Source organism: Theobroma umbraticum, unplaced genomic scaffold (genome assembly GCF_002168275.2).
Source record: "Theobroma umbraticum cultivar Fairchild unplaced genomic scaffold, ASM216827v3 scaffold_81.0, whole genome shotgun sequence".
In the NCBI taxonomy this organism is placed as follows: Eukaryota; Viridiplantae; Streptophyta; class Magnoliopsida; order Malvales; family Malvaceae; genus Theobroma; species Theobroma umbraticum.
Window position 1 is genome coordinate 403,206 of NW_018397268.1, and position 18,433 is coordinate 421,638.

At 35.7% G+C, this 18,433-nt stretch overlaps 4 protein-coding genes across 4 annotated transcripts; 3 read left to right on the top strand and 1 right to left on the bottom strand.

Moving 5' to 3' along the window:
* The first annotated feature begins 687 nt into the window (after positions 1 to 687).
* On the top strand, positions 688 to 2,511 carry LOC110424969 (uncharacterized). The gene is given in 3 exon segments (XM_021439702.1): positions 688 to 1,297; positions 1,300 to 2,331; positions 2,473 to 2,511. Coding segments are annotated over 3 exon segments (1,593 nt in total). The 5' UTR covers positions 688 to 738; the 3' UTR covers positions 2,475 to 2,511.
* Positions 2,512 to 4,952: 2,441 nt separating this feature from the next.
* Positions 4,953 to 9,647, bottom strand: LOC110424972 (autophagy-like protein). Its single transcript, XM_021439706.2, has 11 exons — positions 9,149 to 9,647; positions 8,485 to 8,527; positions 8,174 to 8,227; positions 7,979 to 8,042; positions 7,379 to 7,435; positions 6,984 to 7,090; positions 6,834 to 6,872; positions 5,884 to 5,972; positions 5,702 to 5,780; positions 5,523 to 5,570; positions 4,953 to 5,420 (listed from the first exon to the last, which is right to left on the bottom strand). The coding sequence occupies exons 1-11, from the start codon at positions 9,334 to 9,336 to the stop codon at positions 5,340 to 5,342; spliced, it is 849 nt and encodes a 282-aa protein (XP_021295381.1). The 5' UTR covers positions 9,337 to 9,647; the 3' UTR covers positions 4,953 to 5,339.
* Positions 9,648 to 9,652: 5 nt separating this feature from the next.
* On the top strand, positions 9,653 to 13,650 carry LOC110424966 (P-loop containing nucleoside triphosphate hydrolases superfamily protein). The gene is made up of 11 exons (XM_021439698.2): positions 9,653 to 10,015; positions 10,268 to 10,504; positions 10,822 to 11,082; positions 11,386 to 11,465; positions 11,574 to 11,679; positions 11,783 to 11,896; positions 12,045 to 12,143; positions 12,299 to 12,388; positions 12,475 to 12,581; positions 12,664 to 12,807; positions 13,078 to 13,650. Exons 1-11 carry the CDS (start codon positions 9,749 to 9,751, stop codon positions 13,346 to 13,348), a joined length of 1,776 nt encoding a protein of 591 aa, XP_021295373.1. The 5' UTR covers positions 9,653 to 9,748; the 3' UTR covers positions 13,349 to 13,650.
* Positions 13,651 to 14,107: 457 nt separating this feature from the next.
* On the top strand, positions 14,108 to 18,433 carry ENGASE85A (Glycosyl hydrolase family 85). The gene is made up of 11 exons (XM_021439696.2): positions 14,108 to 14,651; positions 15,038 to 15,175; positions 15,362 to 15,471; positions 15,558 to 15,669; positions 15,748 to 15,855; positions 16,359 to 16,471; positions 16,669 to 16,750; positions 16,910 to 16,990; positions 17,102 to 17,157; positions 17,245 to 17,380; positions 17,589 to 18,433. Exons 1-11 carry the CDS (start codon positions 14,133 to 14,135, stop codon positions 18,297 to 18,299), a joined length of 2,166 nt encoding a protein of 721 aa, XP_021295371.1. The 5' UTR covers positions 14,108 to 14,132; the 3' UTR covers positions 18,300 to 18,433.

The window sequence follows — 18,433 nt, forward strand, 5'->3', positions numbered from 1 at the left end:
AAAAATAAATTCTAAAAGCATATATATATATATATATATATATATTTACATTTTAAGAGTAACCCTTAGATGCTCCACCTTTGCCTCTCTTCAAAGTTATGTCATTCTTTTGATAGTGTTTATAGACTTTTCGAGATAAGGTAGAAATAGTCATTTTTTAATACTTTTCGAAGGAGATAAATTGTTCGATTTTAAAATGTAATTACAGATATATATTTTAAATTTAACCTGAGATACTTATATGTCCTCTTTCAAATCAATCTTGAGATTTCTATTGATAGATGATACCATATAAACTTATACGATATGAAATACATGTGCATAAATTCTTGACTTTAATTAAAAATATAATTTTTTTTACAATAATCAAAATATTTCATTATCTTATGTACCAAAAAAATACTAATATGTTTTTTTGTTCACAACATATTTATTTTACTTTGGCTACCATGGTAAATAGTGGTAACTACTTAGAAAAAATTGCAGATAAACATTGAAAGAGACGGGAAATGAATCTTCCATTAAAAAACTAGAATGTTATTTGAAACAGAGAGAGATATATTGGAAAGAAAGAAAGAAAAGAGGGACACAAATTCTTTTCTTTTTAAACTGGTTGCCATTCTCATTACCGGAACAATATAAATATTTGAAGCAGAGGCTTAAGCTTCCATAAGTAACCGTAAACAATTTTGCTGTAATTAACCCACAAACTTACAAAGAAACGAAAAGAAAGGAGAGATGGAGCTGCTTCAACATTTTAGCCATCAACATCCATTGATTTTCAATGAAGAGCAAATCCATGAAAATGAGAAGCATGCTTATTGCTCAGGATGTGGGGAGCTGGTGTCTGGTCCAAGCTTCAGTTGTGTGGAGTGTGAGTTTCACCTTGACAAGAAGTGCGCTGAGGCACCTTCACAGCTAAATCACCCCTTACACCACAATCACAGCCTTGATCTTGTAGCAAGCCCACCATATGTTACAGGTCTGTGTACTTGTCATTTCTGTGTCAAAAGATGTGAGAAGTTTGTTTATGATTGTTCTTGTGATTTAAACCTTCATATCAAATGTGCTTTGTTTTCGTATAACATGGCTGAAAAAAGAATCGGAGAGCTTCAGCAAATTGCCCATATAGATCCATTGATCTCTGTGGAAAATGGTAAAGAAGAACTCAAAAGAGCTAAGTGCTTTGCATGTTGGAAGCCATTACTAGATTTTGTGTACTTATCTCCTGATTGTGGATTTTACCTACATGCGGAATGTGCTGACCTACCTGCAAAAATCAATCACCCTTTTCATCATAACATTCTCTTTCTTTACAGTTTTGTGGTGAATATTTTTCCGACTTAAGCAAGCGTCTCCCTTGCAACATTTGCAACATAACCCCACGCAAGGGATTTTTTTATTGTTGTTCAATTTGCAAGTTTGCTCTTCACATTGAATGCGCATCACCACCACCACCAATTATTGAAGATAAAAATCATCAACACCCTTTCATACGATTTCGGATACGTATCCCATTCATTTGTGATGCATGTGGCTCTTCAGGGAGTCATGTATGCTACATTTGTTCCACATGTGACATTATGGTCCATAGGAGCTGCATTTCATTGCCACGCATCCTCAGACACCCATGGCATTTTGAGCACCCCATTTCCCACACCTATTTCCTTGGGCAAGATAAGTTTAAATTGTGGGAATGCAGAATTTGCCATCTAGAGAATGTGAATTCAAAGTATGGAAGCTACTCTTGTTCTGATTGTGATTATATTGTCCATGTGAATTGTGCAATAGAATATTATAATTGGTACGATTTTGATGAGTCGGGAATAATAGATGAGAATCTTGAAGAAAATTCAGCATTGCAACCATATTCTATTATTAAGGAGATTAAAGAGGGAGAATATGTGGTAGCAATTGAGATAAAACATTTTAGCCATCAACACAACTTAATTTTAAGCAATGACGTCGACGATGAAAAATGTTGTGATGGTTGCGTGCTGTCCATCTCCACTTCTTATTATTATTGTTCACAATGTAATTTCTTTCTCCACAAATCTTGTGCTGAATTACCAAGGAAGAAGCATGTTTGGTTTCACGCTCACATGAAGCCTCTTCAACTTACTTCAGACCGCATTTTCAAATGTGCGACTTGTGAGAATGAAACTAGTGGCTTTGCCTTCACTTGTGAGGAATGCAACGATTGTATCTGCCTTCGATGTGCTTTAACTTCTGATACTCTCAAATGTGAAGGACATGAACACCCTCTCTCCTTTCAAAAGGATCAAGGGTTGTGTAATGCTTGTGGTTGTTCGACGAAATTTGCATACAGATGTAAGAGTTGCAATTTCTCTTTGCATAGGAATTGTCTCATACTATCACTTAAAGTTCGACACAAATTTGATGTGCATCATTTCACACTCACTTATCATGATAATGATTATTCAAAATCTCATTATTGTGACATATGTGAAGAAGAAAGAAATCCAAACCATTGGTTTTACCATTGTGCAATATGTGACAATTCAGCTCATCCCCAATGTGTTCTTGGAAAATACTCATTTATCAAGCTTGGGAGCATCTACACAAAAGGAGATCATCCACACCCTCTCACTTTTGTCCAAAAAGTTCATTATTATCCACAATGCCATAGATGCGGTGAGCCTTGCCTTGATCTAGCTCTTGAATGTAAAACAATTGGATGCAGTTACATTGTCCATTGGAAATGTATAAAACCTAGGTTTTAATTTCTTTTTTTTTTCTCAACAATAATTATTGTTGTACAAGTCGTGATGAGACAAATAAGCAGTTTGATAATAACACTCAATATTGCTGCTTTGCCTATTTGTTTGTAAATTATTTGTAATTATTCTGTGTAAGTATTTGTGTCCTGCTGAGCAAGAAAAGGTATTTGTGTCCTTGTTTGGGTTATTATAATTTAAGAAATTCCAAAATTCTAGCTTGATAGAAGTAATGTAATTGGAATTAATTTATGATATCTCTATTAAATATTTGAACGTTGGAAGATCGCTTTGTATCTATAAAGTTCTTTATTTTTCAACTTAACCAATTGATTTGCTAGCACTCAAAGTGTTTATTATATGGTTTATCAGATATTATGAGCTATTATAGGTTTCAAAAATGCTGAATTTCTTATTCGATTAAATTAATTTTTTCAGTAGTCTTGCACATAAATTTGCTTGTGTTAACGTTTCATTAATTATAAATGATTTAGTATTCTATATTGAGTGTGAGCCCATGTTTAAATTTTCTGGTAGGTCCATCCCCTTAAACTTGTTAAATCTGCAGGGTAGATTCCAGAGGTTAAAGATTTATAGTTGCTAATAACATAATTGATTAGAATATAAACAAAACAATTCAAACATAATCAACTAAAGTTTAAAATTTGAGTGATCACCGTCTCTGCTCCTCTCTCTCTCTCTCCCTTCCACTCTCTTTCCACACTCAAACTTAAAACTTTGTTTAATCATATTTGAAATGTTTAGCTTAATAAGGTTTCAAAGTGAATACAAGACAAGCGAGGGGTGGAATGTCATGGAAACCTTAAGGCACCACTGTCTATAAGAAAGAGATTGACAACATCATAGACAAATATTTTTTTTTTAATTTTCAAAAAGAAAAAATCAAAGACAAATATACCTTATGATACCTAGCTTTCTTTCTAAGCCTTTAAAATATCAGAAACATGTCATTTATAATCCAAAATCACATGTAAACAAAAGCCATTCTAAAGTTTTCAAAGCAATTACTAATGCTCCCTCCAATTGTACGCCAAGAAGAAATATAAGAAGGAAAAGACAATGAGAATACTCTCTTGGTTAAAGGAAAAGACTAAAGAGAGAGAGAGAAAGAGAATATTGATACCATTCCAAGAGTAAAAGAGCAAGAAAGGGATAAAGAACTGCTAATTGCAAGGAATAATTGTAAATCTATTGCCAGCTTAGAAACTTACAACTGTGGCCTTGGTAATTTTTTGAGCAAAGAATCTAATTAATTTACTTTAGTGGGAAATTAAATAGCTTCAATCACACAAGAATTAAAGGCATTTCTCAATTCAATAGAATATCTTTGATTATTGCTTATTTTAGATAACTTTCCAAAAATTGTTTCCATTAGATAATTAACTATAATCTAAGATTTTGAAAATAGAATGATTTAAATTAACCATTTAGATCAACAATTGATAATGTGTTATCCTCTTCATAATAACATTTAAAATACAACTAATATATTAATATTTTACAATGTTAATGATTAAATTATAAAAAATATTAATATTTAAAAATAAAATAATAATAATAATAATTAATATAATAAGAGATATTTTTATCTTTTTATCCTCTATACCTTTTTTATTCTAAAATTTTTTTTATTAATTAAATATTATAATAAATTATAATAACTATTCCTACTCTATTCGTAAGAAACTAAATAATAACTATTATATTATATTTCTACTTTATTCTATTTTTTAAAAATAAATATTTTATTTTTATAAAATAATTATTCTATTTCATTTTTATTTATTCTGTAAATCAAACGTGTAATTAGATACTATTTCATCAAGTATAGAATAGCTAATATCATGGGAATGAGGAACGGATAAGCCATTATTAAGGAATGGGTATTCCCCACCCAAAATGCAACCAAACAGATGAAAAAATGAATATGGACGGAATAAGTCAGTCCCCTACCAAACGTGTTGTAAATCTCTTAACTTAAACGATGTAGTTTTTGAACAGAAGTGAAAGAAAGAAAATGATGGAGTGAGCTGGGCCGGGCTGCTTGCGGTGGGAGAAATGCTTTGGGCCTGTTACAAAAAGGGCAGAATTGAAATAAAAATTTGAAATTTGATTTATATAGTAATAGCACATAAACTAAATTGTTGAATTGCCTATTGATTATATTGATTTTATAGTAGTCTTGCACATAAATTTCCTCTTAATGACATCCATTATCTTCTTTTGTTGACTCTTCAATGATATTGTGTACTACAAGAATGTCAATAAAGGACTCAAAAATTGTACTAAAGATATTACAATCAATGGCATGTCACTGACTTCTTCATTTGACATGAGAAAGGTTTAACATTGATGAAATAATCATGTGCAAAAGAGAAAGAAAAGGAACCATGAAACAATCATTGCAAACAAGCGTGGTAGTTCGGATTTGATTCTGCAAATCCATTTCCAAGACTTCATGCCATAACAGATCAGAAACCACTCTCCGGCACGATCGTTTGCACTTGTTTGCCGAAGGTTCATGACCGAGATGTCTCAAAACTGGTGTACTTCCTATCATCTGAACAAAATTGCAACTGCTCAAAAATTGACTCGAGAATAGGAGCTTCTATGACCAGCTGAAGGTCCTCTAAACTTCCGCACTAAAGAGGAGAAAAAACTCTGCAAGAATGACAGTATGGAATTGTAAAATTAACAACTTTTCTGTCATGTTATTACCTGTGTAGAAGAAACTGGCTGAATATACCAACTAACAAGGGGTACCTGTGTTCTATGCTGTAAGCTGGCCCAGAATTCCAAGTTTGGAATTACCTGAAGAAGGCGGAGCAAGGACATAACAAAGTTAGAAGAATGGTCAATGGACCAAGCTTGCCAAAGTCCCCAACTTTCATGCAGAATCTGAATTTTAGCAGCAAGCAGAAAACTTAAGAGGAAAAACTTACTTCTATACCACGAACTCCAAGGAAAAAAAATCGATAAACTGTCCCAGCAAGCAGATAGGCTCCAAAGAGGCATAAGATACTAGTGACAAAACATTCAGTCAATCAATATAGACTCCTTTAGAACTACAACAGTTATCTAGATTGCTATTTTGATAAACCGAGGAAGAAGTAAACACCCTTACATGGTCATTAAGGTACCGAACCAGCCAAATCCTTTCTCATGAAAAGATATGATTGTTGCACAACCAGAAGGATGCTGCAGCACTGTTGCCTGTCAAAAATAAGGAAACAAACTTGAAACACCAGAGATGACAACTAATCCACCTACCAACTGTAAAAAAACAGAAAAGTTATCAACACAATAGATATTGTGCTTTAAATTGACAGTCTTTCCCACACGGAATTTTGCAATCTGATAAGTCTTTCTCTGAACTCAAAAAAATTTAGCATCCTCATCTTTCTCGAATGGCAACTATCCCCTTCCTACTATAACTGCTATGTACACTGAGTGCAAAAATGGGTAGACTTGGGAGAGCAATCTTAATTCTTACGACAACAAATTTTTTATTCTCCAGATTGGTTAATAAAAAACACCTTAATTAAACTCAACCTCAATTATTCCCTGGCTACTTGAGCTTAGGCACAAATAATCATACCCTAACAGGATGAAAGAGACCTAGTGTCAAGCCACATTATCTGCTAAAAGCTAGAACCCTCAGCTCAAACATCAGAAAATCCACTAGAACTCATTCACTCTTCCTTTACTCTCTCTACCCCAGCTCTATCTCTTGAGTAGTGATCAGTCAATGCTGGGAAAAAATAATCAATTCCATGCTATGCCCCACACATTTTATAGATCTATCATCAAACAACATGGAAATCAAATGAAATGGGGAATAGCTAGAAGAGTAATTCTGTATAAGGCAATGTTTGCAAAAGCATTTACATGATTGTAGTTATTGAAGATAAATATATCACAAAAGTGCAATTCTTTAACATCATCCATGCATTTGCAAGTATATTCATGCATAAGCATACTTACCACAACCACACAATGATGCTTGGTTAAAAAAATTTCAAGTATATGCAATATTAGAAACCTAAGTGGCAAAGCTAAGTTTTCTAGACTCACATAATCACAAGTCCCCAGTTTCTCCATTGAATTTGGCCCCTGTCAAACAAAGTGATAAATAAGGTATATGTCAAACATACATGTACATCCAACTCCAGGGAATTTTTATTTGATCAAATTTAGCATAAACATTGAGGAAAAAGATCTCACTTGAACTCCAGTTGAATCACAAATGATTGATACAGAGAGTGAACAATTTTGCCCTTTGCCACTGCTTGACATTCTAACAATGACACCCTTGTAAGGATTCTGCGCATCTGTCATTTGTGAAGTAGTAGAACCATCAATACTACCAAACTGCATTCATACACAAAAGCATGAAAGAAGCTGTCTTCTCATAGCACAGCACCATGGAAGGAGAAAGCATGCAAACCCACGAAAGCAAAGCGCCACTAGAAGCCATGTTGTTTAAATGTGGAGCATCTAAGACTTAACCACAGCAGGAGTTTCCACTTTGAGAGGAAAAATTAAAGTGTTACTCTTATTCCTTTTAGGTCTGGAAGACAGTGAAAAGACACCTAGAAGTAAAGGTAAAATCAACTTACCAATGACGCTAATGTTTGTGCTTGAGACATGTCCAATAGTAGTGCATACTTGGTAACCTGCATAAACCACAGAAATTCAATTAGAATTTAATACTTTAACAATCTGCACTTATTTTTGCCAAAAAAGGGAAGAAGCAAGACAGGAAAATTTCTAGTGTACTACAGGCATGTGATAGTCTGTACTTGTTGACAATAATGGACATGTAAAAAGGTATTATAATCACTTCCATTATTGAGGAAAACTTATACTTCGAAATTTCAAGTAATGCAAATGTGAAGTAGCAATGCACTCCAAAAAGAAAGAAAATCATATATTTTAAACACTTTTTTTGTCAGACCCTGATACACTACAATAGAGAAAAGATAATCAGTTACGATAAAGGAATGCTAAAACACACAAATTAGAAAGAAAATTGAGCAATAAAGAAGAATAGCTTAATAATAACAATTCAATTGCATCTGATAATTGATTGAATCATTGATTCTCATTAACCAGTACTTGATGTAAGAAAATTATCATATTCAAAAATAGCACTCAGTAAAAACTAGTCAACAATGGAAGTACTAACTAAATGCATACAATTCTGTGAAATTATTTACCGAGAGCATTTTTAGCCACTAGTGCACTACATTCCATTCCACAGCGTGATGGGCCTCCACAGTCCTAAAGTATCGTAAGACAATCAAATAAAAGAAGAGAAAAAGTTTCAATAAGGACCTGCACTCTTATACTGGCCCCTTTCATAGTCAACATGTAAAACAATACAACTCAGATAAAGTTCAAGAAGCATTTACCAAGCACTCAACACATCTAGGTGGATCATGGTTAAAAAGCATTCCATCGCAAAGCTGCTCCATTAAGTCATCAAAAAAAAGCCAACAAGAAAATAAGCTGAATTTATATGACAAGAGATTATATACTTGCTTGTAAAAGACTCTTGTATAAAAATTTAATAACAATTTATAGCTTCTGCTCAAAGGTTACAAGTACTCTAAACCCACAATTTTCCTGTGTTTACACAAGCATCAAAAGAGAAATCAAAAGAAGAAGAAAGAAAACAATGCTACATTAACAAAGAAATAAAGTGTGACCTGATGGAGCCAACCTGAAACCAGAGCACACTCTCATTCATCACCACCTTATAAAACCTGGCAAAGTAACATGAAATAAACCGTCTTTCAATAAAAATACAAGCTGACCCAATTCAGATATGAAAGTTTGCCACCAAACTAACATACGGTACACCAGCAAGCTGGTTCTCAATTACGAAAACAACACAGTTTCCATACTCCAAACATGTCTAAAGTTCTGCTAAACCATGGACAGGGCTTCGGTATATTTTAACTAATCAAAACAAGTGTCCTAGCGTAAAAATACCTTATCAACTATGACTTGATTCAACTCTAGCAAGCACCATTTTTTCTTTATCCAAAGTCAACACAACATTCTTTAATAACAAAGCAAACTTTTTTATAAGTAATCAAATTGTGGACCACAGGAATTTCCCTCCTTGATTAGTTAATTATACGTAGTTGCACCCAGCATTAAACTGACCAATTCAAAATTAGCATAATATATACAGAAAAGGAAAAAAAATTACCAAAATTTTCAACAACATCGTACCACTAAAAATGACCAATATATTAATACAAATACAACATTTTATACCATAATCCAATTAAAAATAGGTAATTTAAATGAAAATGAGAGACATTTAGATCAGAAAAAAAAACACTAAAGCTAAGAGAAAGAGGGAGTTAGTGAGTTACCCGTCTTCGCTGAGGACGCCATGAGGGAATCTAGGCAGAGGAGAAGCCAAGCTAAAGCTGTAGAGCTTGTTGCGGTCAACGAAGCTGTGTTCGCAGAGACCAATGACTGAGTTAACTCGGAGTTGAATCGTCAAGAGAAGATTTACGACGAGAAGAAGCAATCTCCGAGGTTCATTTCGCATTACCATTTTTTCTTCCTTAAATTAGAGAAGAGTTTTGTCTGATTTTCTCTCAATTCAGTTGTTTTATCGTCGATTGAAGCAGAGCTGGACCGAGGGAGACAAACAAGGAACTAGCCTCTTCATTAAGAGGAAATTTAAACTTTAAGTTAATTGCTTAATTTCATCACAATTTTAGCTTAATTGTAATTGACCCCTTTTACTTTTGAGAATTGTATTTTAAGTGGTAGAGCGCTGACCGCGGGCCCACCGCCTGCCACACGTCGTCAGCCTACTCCATTTCAACCCGGCTCGCTCGTTGTGTATTTAGAAACGACAGTGTTTTGCAAGTTTTATTGGAGCACTTCCTTTTGCCCCAACATCAGGAAGTTCGTTACCGAGAAATTCAAAGCGGCGGCAAGTTAAACTACGAAGCCTCTATATGGACTCACCCAATCCAAGCGGCGCGTTAACCGACACGCGCTTTTCCGACCTGAAACCTTCTCTCTCCGAGCCGGTTATTGAAGCCTTGTCTCAATCCGGCTTTACATTCTGCACCCCAGTCCAAGCCGCCACAATCCCGCTGCTATGTAGCTTCAAGGACGTAGCAGTCGACGCCGCCACCGGCTCCGGAAAAACCCTCGCTTTCCTTATCCCTGTCGTAGAGATTCTGCGTCGGTCCTCCACCTCTCCTCCCAAACGTCACCAGGTTCTTTTTTCCTTTCCTTTTATTAAAAAAAAAGTTCTTACTTTTGTGCTGCTTTGTTGTTCATCTCTATATTATTTTCTCCTCTGTTTGGATGCTGAGAAAAACACAGGAAAAGTAGAAGAACAGTAATGGAAAGTTTCTCTTTTCTTTTGTCAGCTTTGAAAAGATGAAACAATTGCTTCTATATAGATACTTAAGTTTAACTTCTTTAAAGGCTAGTTATGTAATTATTAAGCTTTGAATTGTCCGCAGGTGATGGGGATAATTATATCTCCTACAAGGGAGCTTTCGTCGCAAATCTATAACGTAGGACAGCCTCTCACTTCGACCTTGTCTAATGTAAAGTCTATGCTTCTTGTTGGAGGTGTTGAGGTGAAAGCAGACGTGAAAAAAATCGAGGAGGAAGGAGCAAATTTATTGATTGGAACTCCGGGTAGACTATATGACATAATGGACCGGATGGATGTCTTGGATTTTCGTAACCTCGAGGTAGTTATGGAAATTGTTGTTGTCTATTATCTTGTATGGAAAATAGATGTTTTTTTGATTGAAAAAGTGTTTAATCGTCATTTCAATGCTATTGATAGTTTAATTAATCTTCACTATTTAGTGTCAAAGACAAATTAAAAGAAATGTCTTCATATGTTATGATCAAATAGTAATCACATAGATTGGTAGAAAGTCAATCACATGCATGTAATAACTTGATTTTTGGTAGTAACTAGCGAGACCGCTGTGTATGATGCTATTGTTTTCATGAACATACAATCTATTGAATTATCTGTTGCCCCATTTGGTTGGTACAGATTTTGATTTTAGATGAGGCTGATAGGCTTCTGGATATGGGATTCCAGAAGCAGATAAATTTTATTATATCTTGCTTGCCAAAGCTCCGGAGAACTGGTCTTTTTTCCGCTACTCAAACAGAGGCAGTTGAAGAGCTATCTAAAGCAGGACTGAGGAATCCAGTGAGGGTTGAAGTTAAAGCTGAGACGAAGTCACTGAATAATTCAGCTTCATCCGAGCAATTAGCCTCATCAAAAACACCTTCAAGCCTTCACCTTGAGGTATATTATACTTCGATCTATTTCAATTTACACATAAAATTTTGTTCTTTAATTGCCTTTCTCCTTTTAAAATTAGAACAACCATCTCATGTGCAGCTTTGTCTTCTTTCCTTATACCTGTTAAGGGTGGAGGTGAATAAAAGATAACAGATTCAATATTTGGCTTTGCTGTCATGTCATTAGACATTATCCCTTATTCACCACTTGTATAGCATGTTGTCATGTTCTAAGAGCAATTTGCTTTAATCAGTATGGATTTATCTGAATTTTCATTTATTTATCAGTTATTTTTTTATTATGCAGTATTTGGAATGTGAAGCAGATAAGAAACCATCACAGCTTGTTGATCTCCTCATAAAGAACAAATCTAAAAAAATTATAATGTAAGTTATACGCGGAGAATATTCTCTAAGTCTGGTTAATTCAATTCCAGTTTACCGAAAAGACAATGAGTTATTGTTGGTTATTAAATGATTTCATTACTTATGCAGATATTTCATGACTTGTGCTTGTGTTGACTATTGGGGAGTTGTTCTTCCACGTCTTACTGCTTTGAAGGGTTTCTCTTTAATCTCTCTACATGGAAAGATGAAGCAGGTAAAATTACAGATATCAGTATAGATGGTCAGTTAATAAGTTTGGAAATTCATGAATTGATTGTCGGGTGTTCTGATGTATTTATTCTTTTGCCGCTCTATAGACTGCAAGGGAGAAAGCATTGGCTGCATTTACCTCTCTTTCAAGTGGCATTCTTCTATGTACTGATGTTGCAGCACGTGGGCTTGACATTCCTGGTGTTGATTGTATAGTGCAGGTAGCTGAATAACCACAAGCCATTTAATTTTTACTAATAAATAACTATTTAGAAATTTCCATTGGTGAAGGTTAATAGCTTTAACTTGTTGCTCCGGTTTCTGAAAGGTGATTGATGACTATGGTTTATGTGCTCGGTTCTTTTGCAGTATGATCCCCCTCAAGATCCAAATGTCTTCATTCACAGAGTTGGTCGAACTGCTCGTTTGGGTAGACAAGGAAGTGCCATTGTTTTCCTTTTACCTAAGGTGCAGTTCTTTCTTCTATGTTTATGTGTTAGCTAATTCCCTGTTTAATCAAGTGTTTTTACAGTTTTACTTTCTGATTAGGATTTTTATGTTCTCTCCTTTACTAATTTCCACCATTTGTAATAAAGTTGATCAATTTTGTTGGACTTTTGCAGGAGGAAGCTTATGTAGAATTTTTGCGCATAAGAAGGGTTCCTCTTCAAGAGAGGAAATGCATTGATGATGCTTCTGATGTTGTTCCTCAGGTAAACAAAATTTGCATTATACATTCTTGCCTCCTATACCAAATTGTTCTTTCTTCATTAGTTTTCTTTTCTTAAACTTGTTTCAGATACGGTCTGCCGCAATGAAAGACCGTGATGTCATGGAGAAAGGGCTTAGAGCATTTGTTTCTTATATCCGTGCATACAAAGAGCATCACTGCTCTTACATTTTCAGGTTCTAACTTTTCTTTGCCTTTTTAATTAGTTGCTGCTTGTCTTTCACCTTTTTGTCTATATGTATTTTTGTTGTCTGACAGATGGAAAGAACTTGAAATTGGAAAGTTGGGCATGGGATATGGTCTATTGCAGCTCCCTTCTATGCCTGAGGTAAAGCACCATTTGCTATCCGCTGAGGGTTTCACTCCAGTTGAGAACGTCAATATGGATGATATCAAGTATAAGTAAGTAGAAGCTACAAGTATGCCTTGTTAAATAGAAACTTAATTGTTTGACTGGACATATAAAGTGAATGAAATTTCTTAAGTGTCTTGACTTCATTAGCAGATCTATTTTTGGTTAGAAGTTCCAAAAAATTGGTCATGTTAGAACTCATTCAGCTGTTAACTTTACTGCCTGTGGCCTTCAGAGTCTTACCTTTTATCTTCACCAATTGTTTGCCCATCTAAAGTCTATCCGACCTATTCTGGTTGCTAATGATGTTGATTATTTAGGGACAAATCTCGTGAGAAACAGAGGAAGAAAAATTTGCAAGCAAAGAAAGAACGAGAGCAACAAGAATCAAAACCCCAGAAGCCCAAAAAAGACTCAAATGCTGCAGCCCCTGTGATGAAGAAGAAAACAGCCAAACAGAGACGTGCTGCCCAAACTATTGAAGATGAAGAGGAATTGACCAGGGAATACCGTCTACTGAAGAAACTGAAAAAAGGGGCTATTGATGAGAGCGAATTTGCCAAGTTGACAGGAACTGAAGATCTACTATGAAGAATGTGATTTGCACATTTTGACGTTGGCCCGATATAGGCGGATGAATGTTATAACCCAATCTTCAGAAAGAGTTTGAGACGTATTGACGGTTTCCTTACGAGGGTAACAGAGAGAGCTCTGTTCGAGACTGACTAGTAAGTTTTAGGATTGAAGATTTCATTATTCATGTAATTGGTTTTGTTCAATCAGTGATCAATCTGTTGTAAGAAAGGGGCAGCAACCCAAAACAGAATATCTGTATACTACTTGGAATTTTAGTGTGTTAGTTCTTCAAAGAAATAAGAAAATTTACCTTACCAAGTTACTGCTCCGCCGTGCGTAAAAGGTTATCCAAGTCAAGTTTTTTTTAAGTCTTCTTCCAGGCGGATGCCATTAACATCACTGTCAAGCTGTCAGACATTATCCGAAGACCTTAACGACTAGAAATTTACAAATGAGAAAATTATTAAATTCGGACAAGGGCAATTGTTGCAGCGGAGAACATGCTGAACTTGGAGAATTGACATAAAATTTAATTTTCAATGAAGACAAAGCTGAACTTGTCCAAACAAACATCAGTCAGATGGGCTAAAAAAGCCCATGTTCGTACTGTAAAAAAAGAGAAGGAAAATCCGAAATGAACAAACAAAGTTACCATTTTTCACATGTCTGCAGGTACGGGAAGTAAACTGTTTTCACATTTAAAGAGTCACTTTTCCCACCAAGGTTTTTACTGACAGAAATCCGAAGACTTAAGCTACTCTTCGCACCTTCGAGGAAGATTCCAAACTTCAGGTGTCAGATGCCTCTAAAATCAATGCTCCTCTTTGTACTAAGGTTTCTCCACCCCTTTATTACCCGCAAAACTCTCAAAGCTCTCCGCAACTTCGTCAACTCAATCCTCAGAAACGTCAAAACACTCCTCAAGAAGATGTCCGTCGACCAATCCGAGGATCAGAAACTCGACCCAACACCACCACCCTTTGATCCATCGAAGCCGTCCATTCCCATTTCTTACCCGATCAAGACCCTCGAAGACCTTGACTCTGGCTCTTACTTCACTTCTTTTCACTACCCTTTTAACAAATCCAGTGTTCCTCCCCCACCCAATTCAGGTTTGGCTCAAAGGCCCAGGATTTTGGTCTGCCATGACATGCAAGGTGGTTACCAGGATGATAAGTGGGTCCAGGGTGGCGATAATGCCGGTGCTTATGCCATCTGGCACTGGTATTTGATCGATGTTTTTGTTTATTTTTCTCATTACTTGGTCACCTTGCCTCCTCCTTGTTGGACCAATACTGCTCATAGGCATGGAGTTAAGGTAAGTTTTCTAATTGAAAAGCTGAGAATGATGATTTATTTGATTGAAAAGTGTTTACTTTGGTGAAATTCAAGTAGAACAATGGTCGTTTCAGCTAACTGAAGTGATAAAGCCAGGATGCTTTTTGAAATTATGATTATTTATAGATATATTGATCTTATGCTTATATCATTTAAGTAGAGAACTAGGTTAATGTTTTCAAGATGAACACAATCTTTTCTTCCTGCTAAATCAAGAAATGACCTCTGTTCCTTTTCTATTGTACAAGGGGTATCATGGTAATCCAAAGTGTGTGAAAGTCTGTTTCATTTTCTTTGGATTTTGGTGTCTTAGAGACTAAAGGAAGCTTTGTATATGTTTTTTCGTCTGTGGCTGTGGAATCTAAGGTATTAGGGACATTCATCACAGAATCAGCTGAAGGGAAAGCTATTTGCCAGAAACTGCTCTCGACGAAGGAGTCTGCTCAGAAGTATGCCGAGCGTTTGGCAAAGCTCGCTGTTGCTTTGGGCTTTGATGGATGGCTGGTAATATGCCATTACTGAAATATCCAGCTCAGCACTTACACACATACACAATGTTGCATAAAAACATGTTGAATTTTTTGGACAAGAATATCAATAAATGTTCTTCCTTCTGTCACTATAACCTGTAAAAGTTCCATATATCGGCACTCCATTTTCCATAATTGACCTATGATTGCTTACTTGCAGCTCAATATGGAGGTTGAACTGGAAGTCGGGCAAATCCCTAATCTGAAAGAATTTGTTAGTCATTTAACTCAGACTATGCACTCCTCACTTCGTGGATCTTTGGTTATATGGTTTGTAACAGAAGAAGCCACACTTGTATTATGCAATAAATTGAAGCATACTAGAGTTTCTTCTGATTAATCTTGTTGTTACACAGGTATGATAGTGTTACAGTTGATGGAGATCTTAGCTGGCAAAATCAACTGAATGAAAAGAATAAACCTTTCTTTGATATTTGTGATGGAATCTTTGTGAACTATACATGGATGGTATTGCCTTCAATTTTATCATCCATCTCAAGCCTAATTTCATCTTCTGTTGCACATAAAAACTTGTGTACTGTGCAGGAGGACTATCCAAAGCTTTCAGCAACAGCCGCTGGTGACAGAAAGTTTGATGTCTACATGGGGATAGATGTATTTGGAAGGGGCACGTATGGTGGTGGGCAATGGACTGTACGTTTCGTACTAATCTTATGATGATGTTTCTGTGATAGAGATATATGTTTAATTTGGCTTTATAGGTTGGTTTCAAAGGTCGATGTGGAGTTTAACAGTGTGGAAGTTATCTCAATGCTTTGATCTCTATTCTTTTTCTTGAGATACAGGATAAGTAATAAAGTTCTGATCTAGATTACTAGATATTCTACTCTACATAAGGAACTAAAGTTTGTTTCGTTTTCTTTGTAGTATTTATTGTTGTCTTTTGAATTTTGATGATATCTGATCTCGTAATGATATTGATCTCATATCAACCTTTGAAAATCTACATGTTCACTACAATCCCTCACGATTGGGGGAATTCACTTTAAATAAAACTGAGAGCATTGTGGTGTTATAAGAATCCCCAGAGTACATGTTTGATTAGGGTAATATCTTTGGAAATTGAAAGCTGACAATGTTGACCATTATGCTTTGGTTTTGACTGATTGAAACTGTTGCAATTCTTTACATAACAGACAAATGCTGCACTTGATGTGATAAAGAAGGATGATGTCTCAGCTGCCATATTTGCTCCTGGATGGGTTTATGAAACAAAACAAGCCCCTGATTTTCAGACTGCTCAAAATCGGTAATGCACTTGTCTTTTCTTTGATTAGTGTTGTTGTAGAGTGCTTGTTTATTTTGGTTAAGTAACTCTTCCCTTTCATGATGCTTTGATCCTATATGTTTTTATTTCAAGACTTTCTTGTTGATTTTCTGCTCCATGCATGAAATCAATGTAAACCTTTTCAATGAGTTTCACCACAAATACTTTGGCTTTTGCAGTTGGTGGGATCTTGTCGAGAAATCTTGGGGAATTGTGCAACATTATCCTAAAGAATTACCATTTTTTTCAAATTTTGATCAGGTTGCAATTATGTCAAATTCTTTGTTCAATTCTTTAAGTGTCATTCAAAATTAGAGGGCATGTAAAGCTTGCTGTAATAACCATATTATTAACTAACGGAATTCCTCAGGCACATATGCATCTATTGTCTACATGTTGACTGCCTTTGATATTGTTCAGGGCCATGGCTATCATGTTTCAATCGAGGGGGCACAAGTATTAAGCAGTCAATGGAATAATATTTCTTCACAAACCTTTCAGGTAGGGACTACATGGATATAGTTTGCTTCTCTGATGTGTCAATTTTACCGTAGTTGCATATTTCTGAAGAAAAGGTATATGCTTCTATGTTGTTTTACCTTCTTGTTTCAGCCTTTCCTTGAGTATGCTGATGATCCTACTTCGAACGCTATTGAAGTCCATGTTGAGTAAGTTTTAATGAGTTGTTCTACTTGTCATGATTCAGTCATATATATAATGTTTCACAGGTCTAAGAACTGGTTGATAAATGATAGTTTTAAGGAAGCATCGTTCAGCGGAGGAGGAAACCTCACATTTAAAGGAACTCTTGGAGCCAAAGCCTCCGTCTCATCAAGACTCTTTGTAGGAGAGCTTCTTATGGGTGACTTGCCTGTCCACTTCACATATTCTGTAAGCTATCTCGAAGAAGTGTTTTCCATTGCAACCATCTCTTTCCAAAATATAATATTGTTGAGTCAGGGCGGGACATAGAAATCAAATCCTTAGACATTTTGCACATTCACTAGAATGTGACTGCTAACAATAGCATGTGATATGTTCCGATCTATGTTTCTTTCGATATTAGCTGGGTTAACTTGAATGCCAAAACTTGCTGCAGGTAAAATCAGAAGGTAACTCTCAGTTGGGCCTTTCTCTTGAATTCTTTTCTGAAATGAAAGGAAAAAAGAAGTTGCTTCTTGCGTCTGGGGGAACGAACCAATTTTCAAGCAAATTCAGTGAAGTGATTGTGCCACATCAACTGAGAAAACCAGACATGGCTTCAGGATGGGTTATACAAGAGAGTAGCATTGCAATGAATGGATACACATTAACAGAAATTCATGCAGTATGCTACAGGAAACAGCCTGAAAGATCAGAATCTACATCTAATACCCAGGATCCAGCAGAATATTTTGCCGTGCTTGGACATATTAGAATTTCAACTTCTAACCAGAGTACAAAATTTCCCCCATCTACTTTCTGGATTGTTGAGGGTCAAGATGTTGAATGGGGAGGTTCTCAAGGTTCCAAAACCCTTAGTCTTAGGATCAGCTGGAAATTGAAAGATGGACAGAATTCTCTTTTCCCTAGGTACAATATCTATGTTGAGAAACTAACAAAACAATCAGTCCGAACTCTGGGAGAAAAACTAGGAGGCGTACAGGAGTATGTAGGAGTAGCACAAGTAGAAGCCTTCTACGTATCTGACCTCGTCATCCCTTCCGGGACTTCTGGCCTCAAATTTATTATTCAAGTATGTGGTGCTGATGGTGCTACCCAAAAGCTTGATGAGGCCCCATATTTTCAACTCAATGTGGAAGGTCGGTGAACATATATCACTTTTCCTTTATTTTCCCTTTGAAATTGGTCCTTGGCAAGAACAACATTGCTAGCTTGTAAACGAAAGCCATTGTATCCTGACAATAAACTGGAAATAAACTCTCTAATAAATTTGAACCTTCA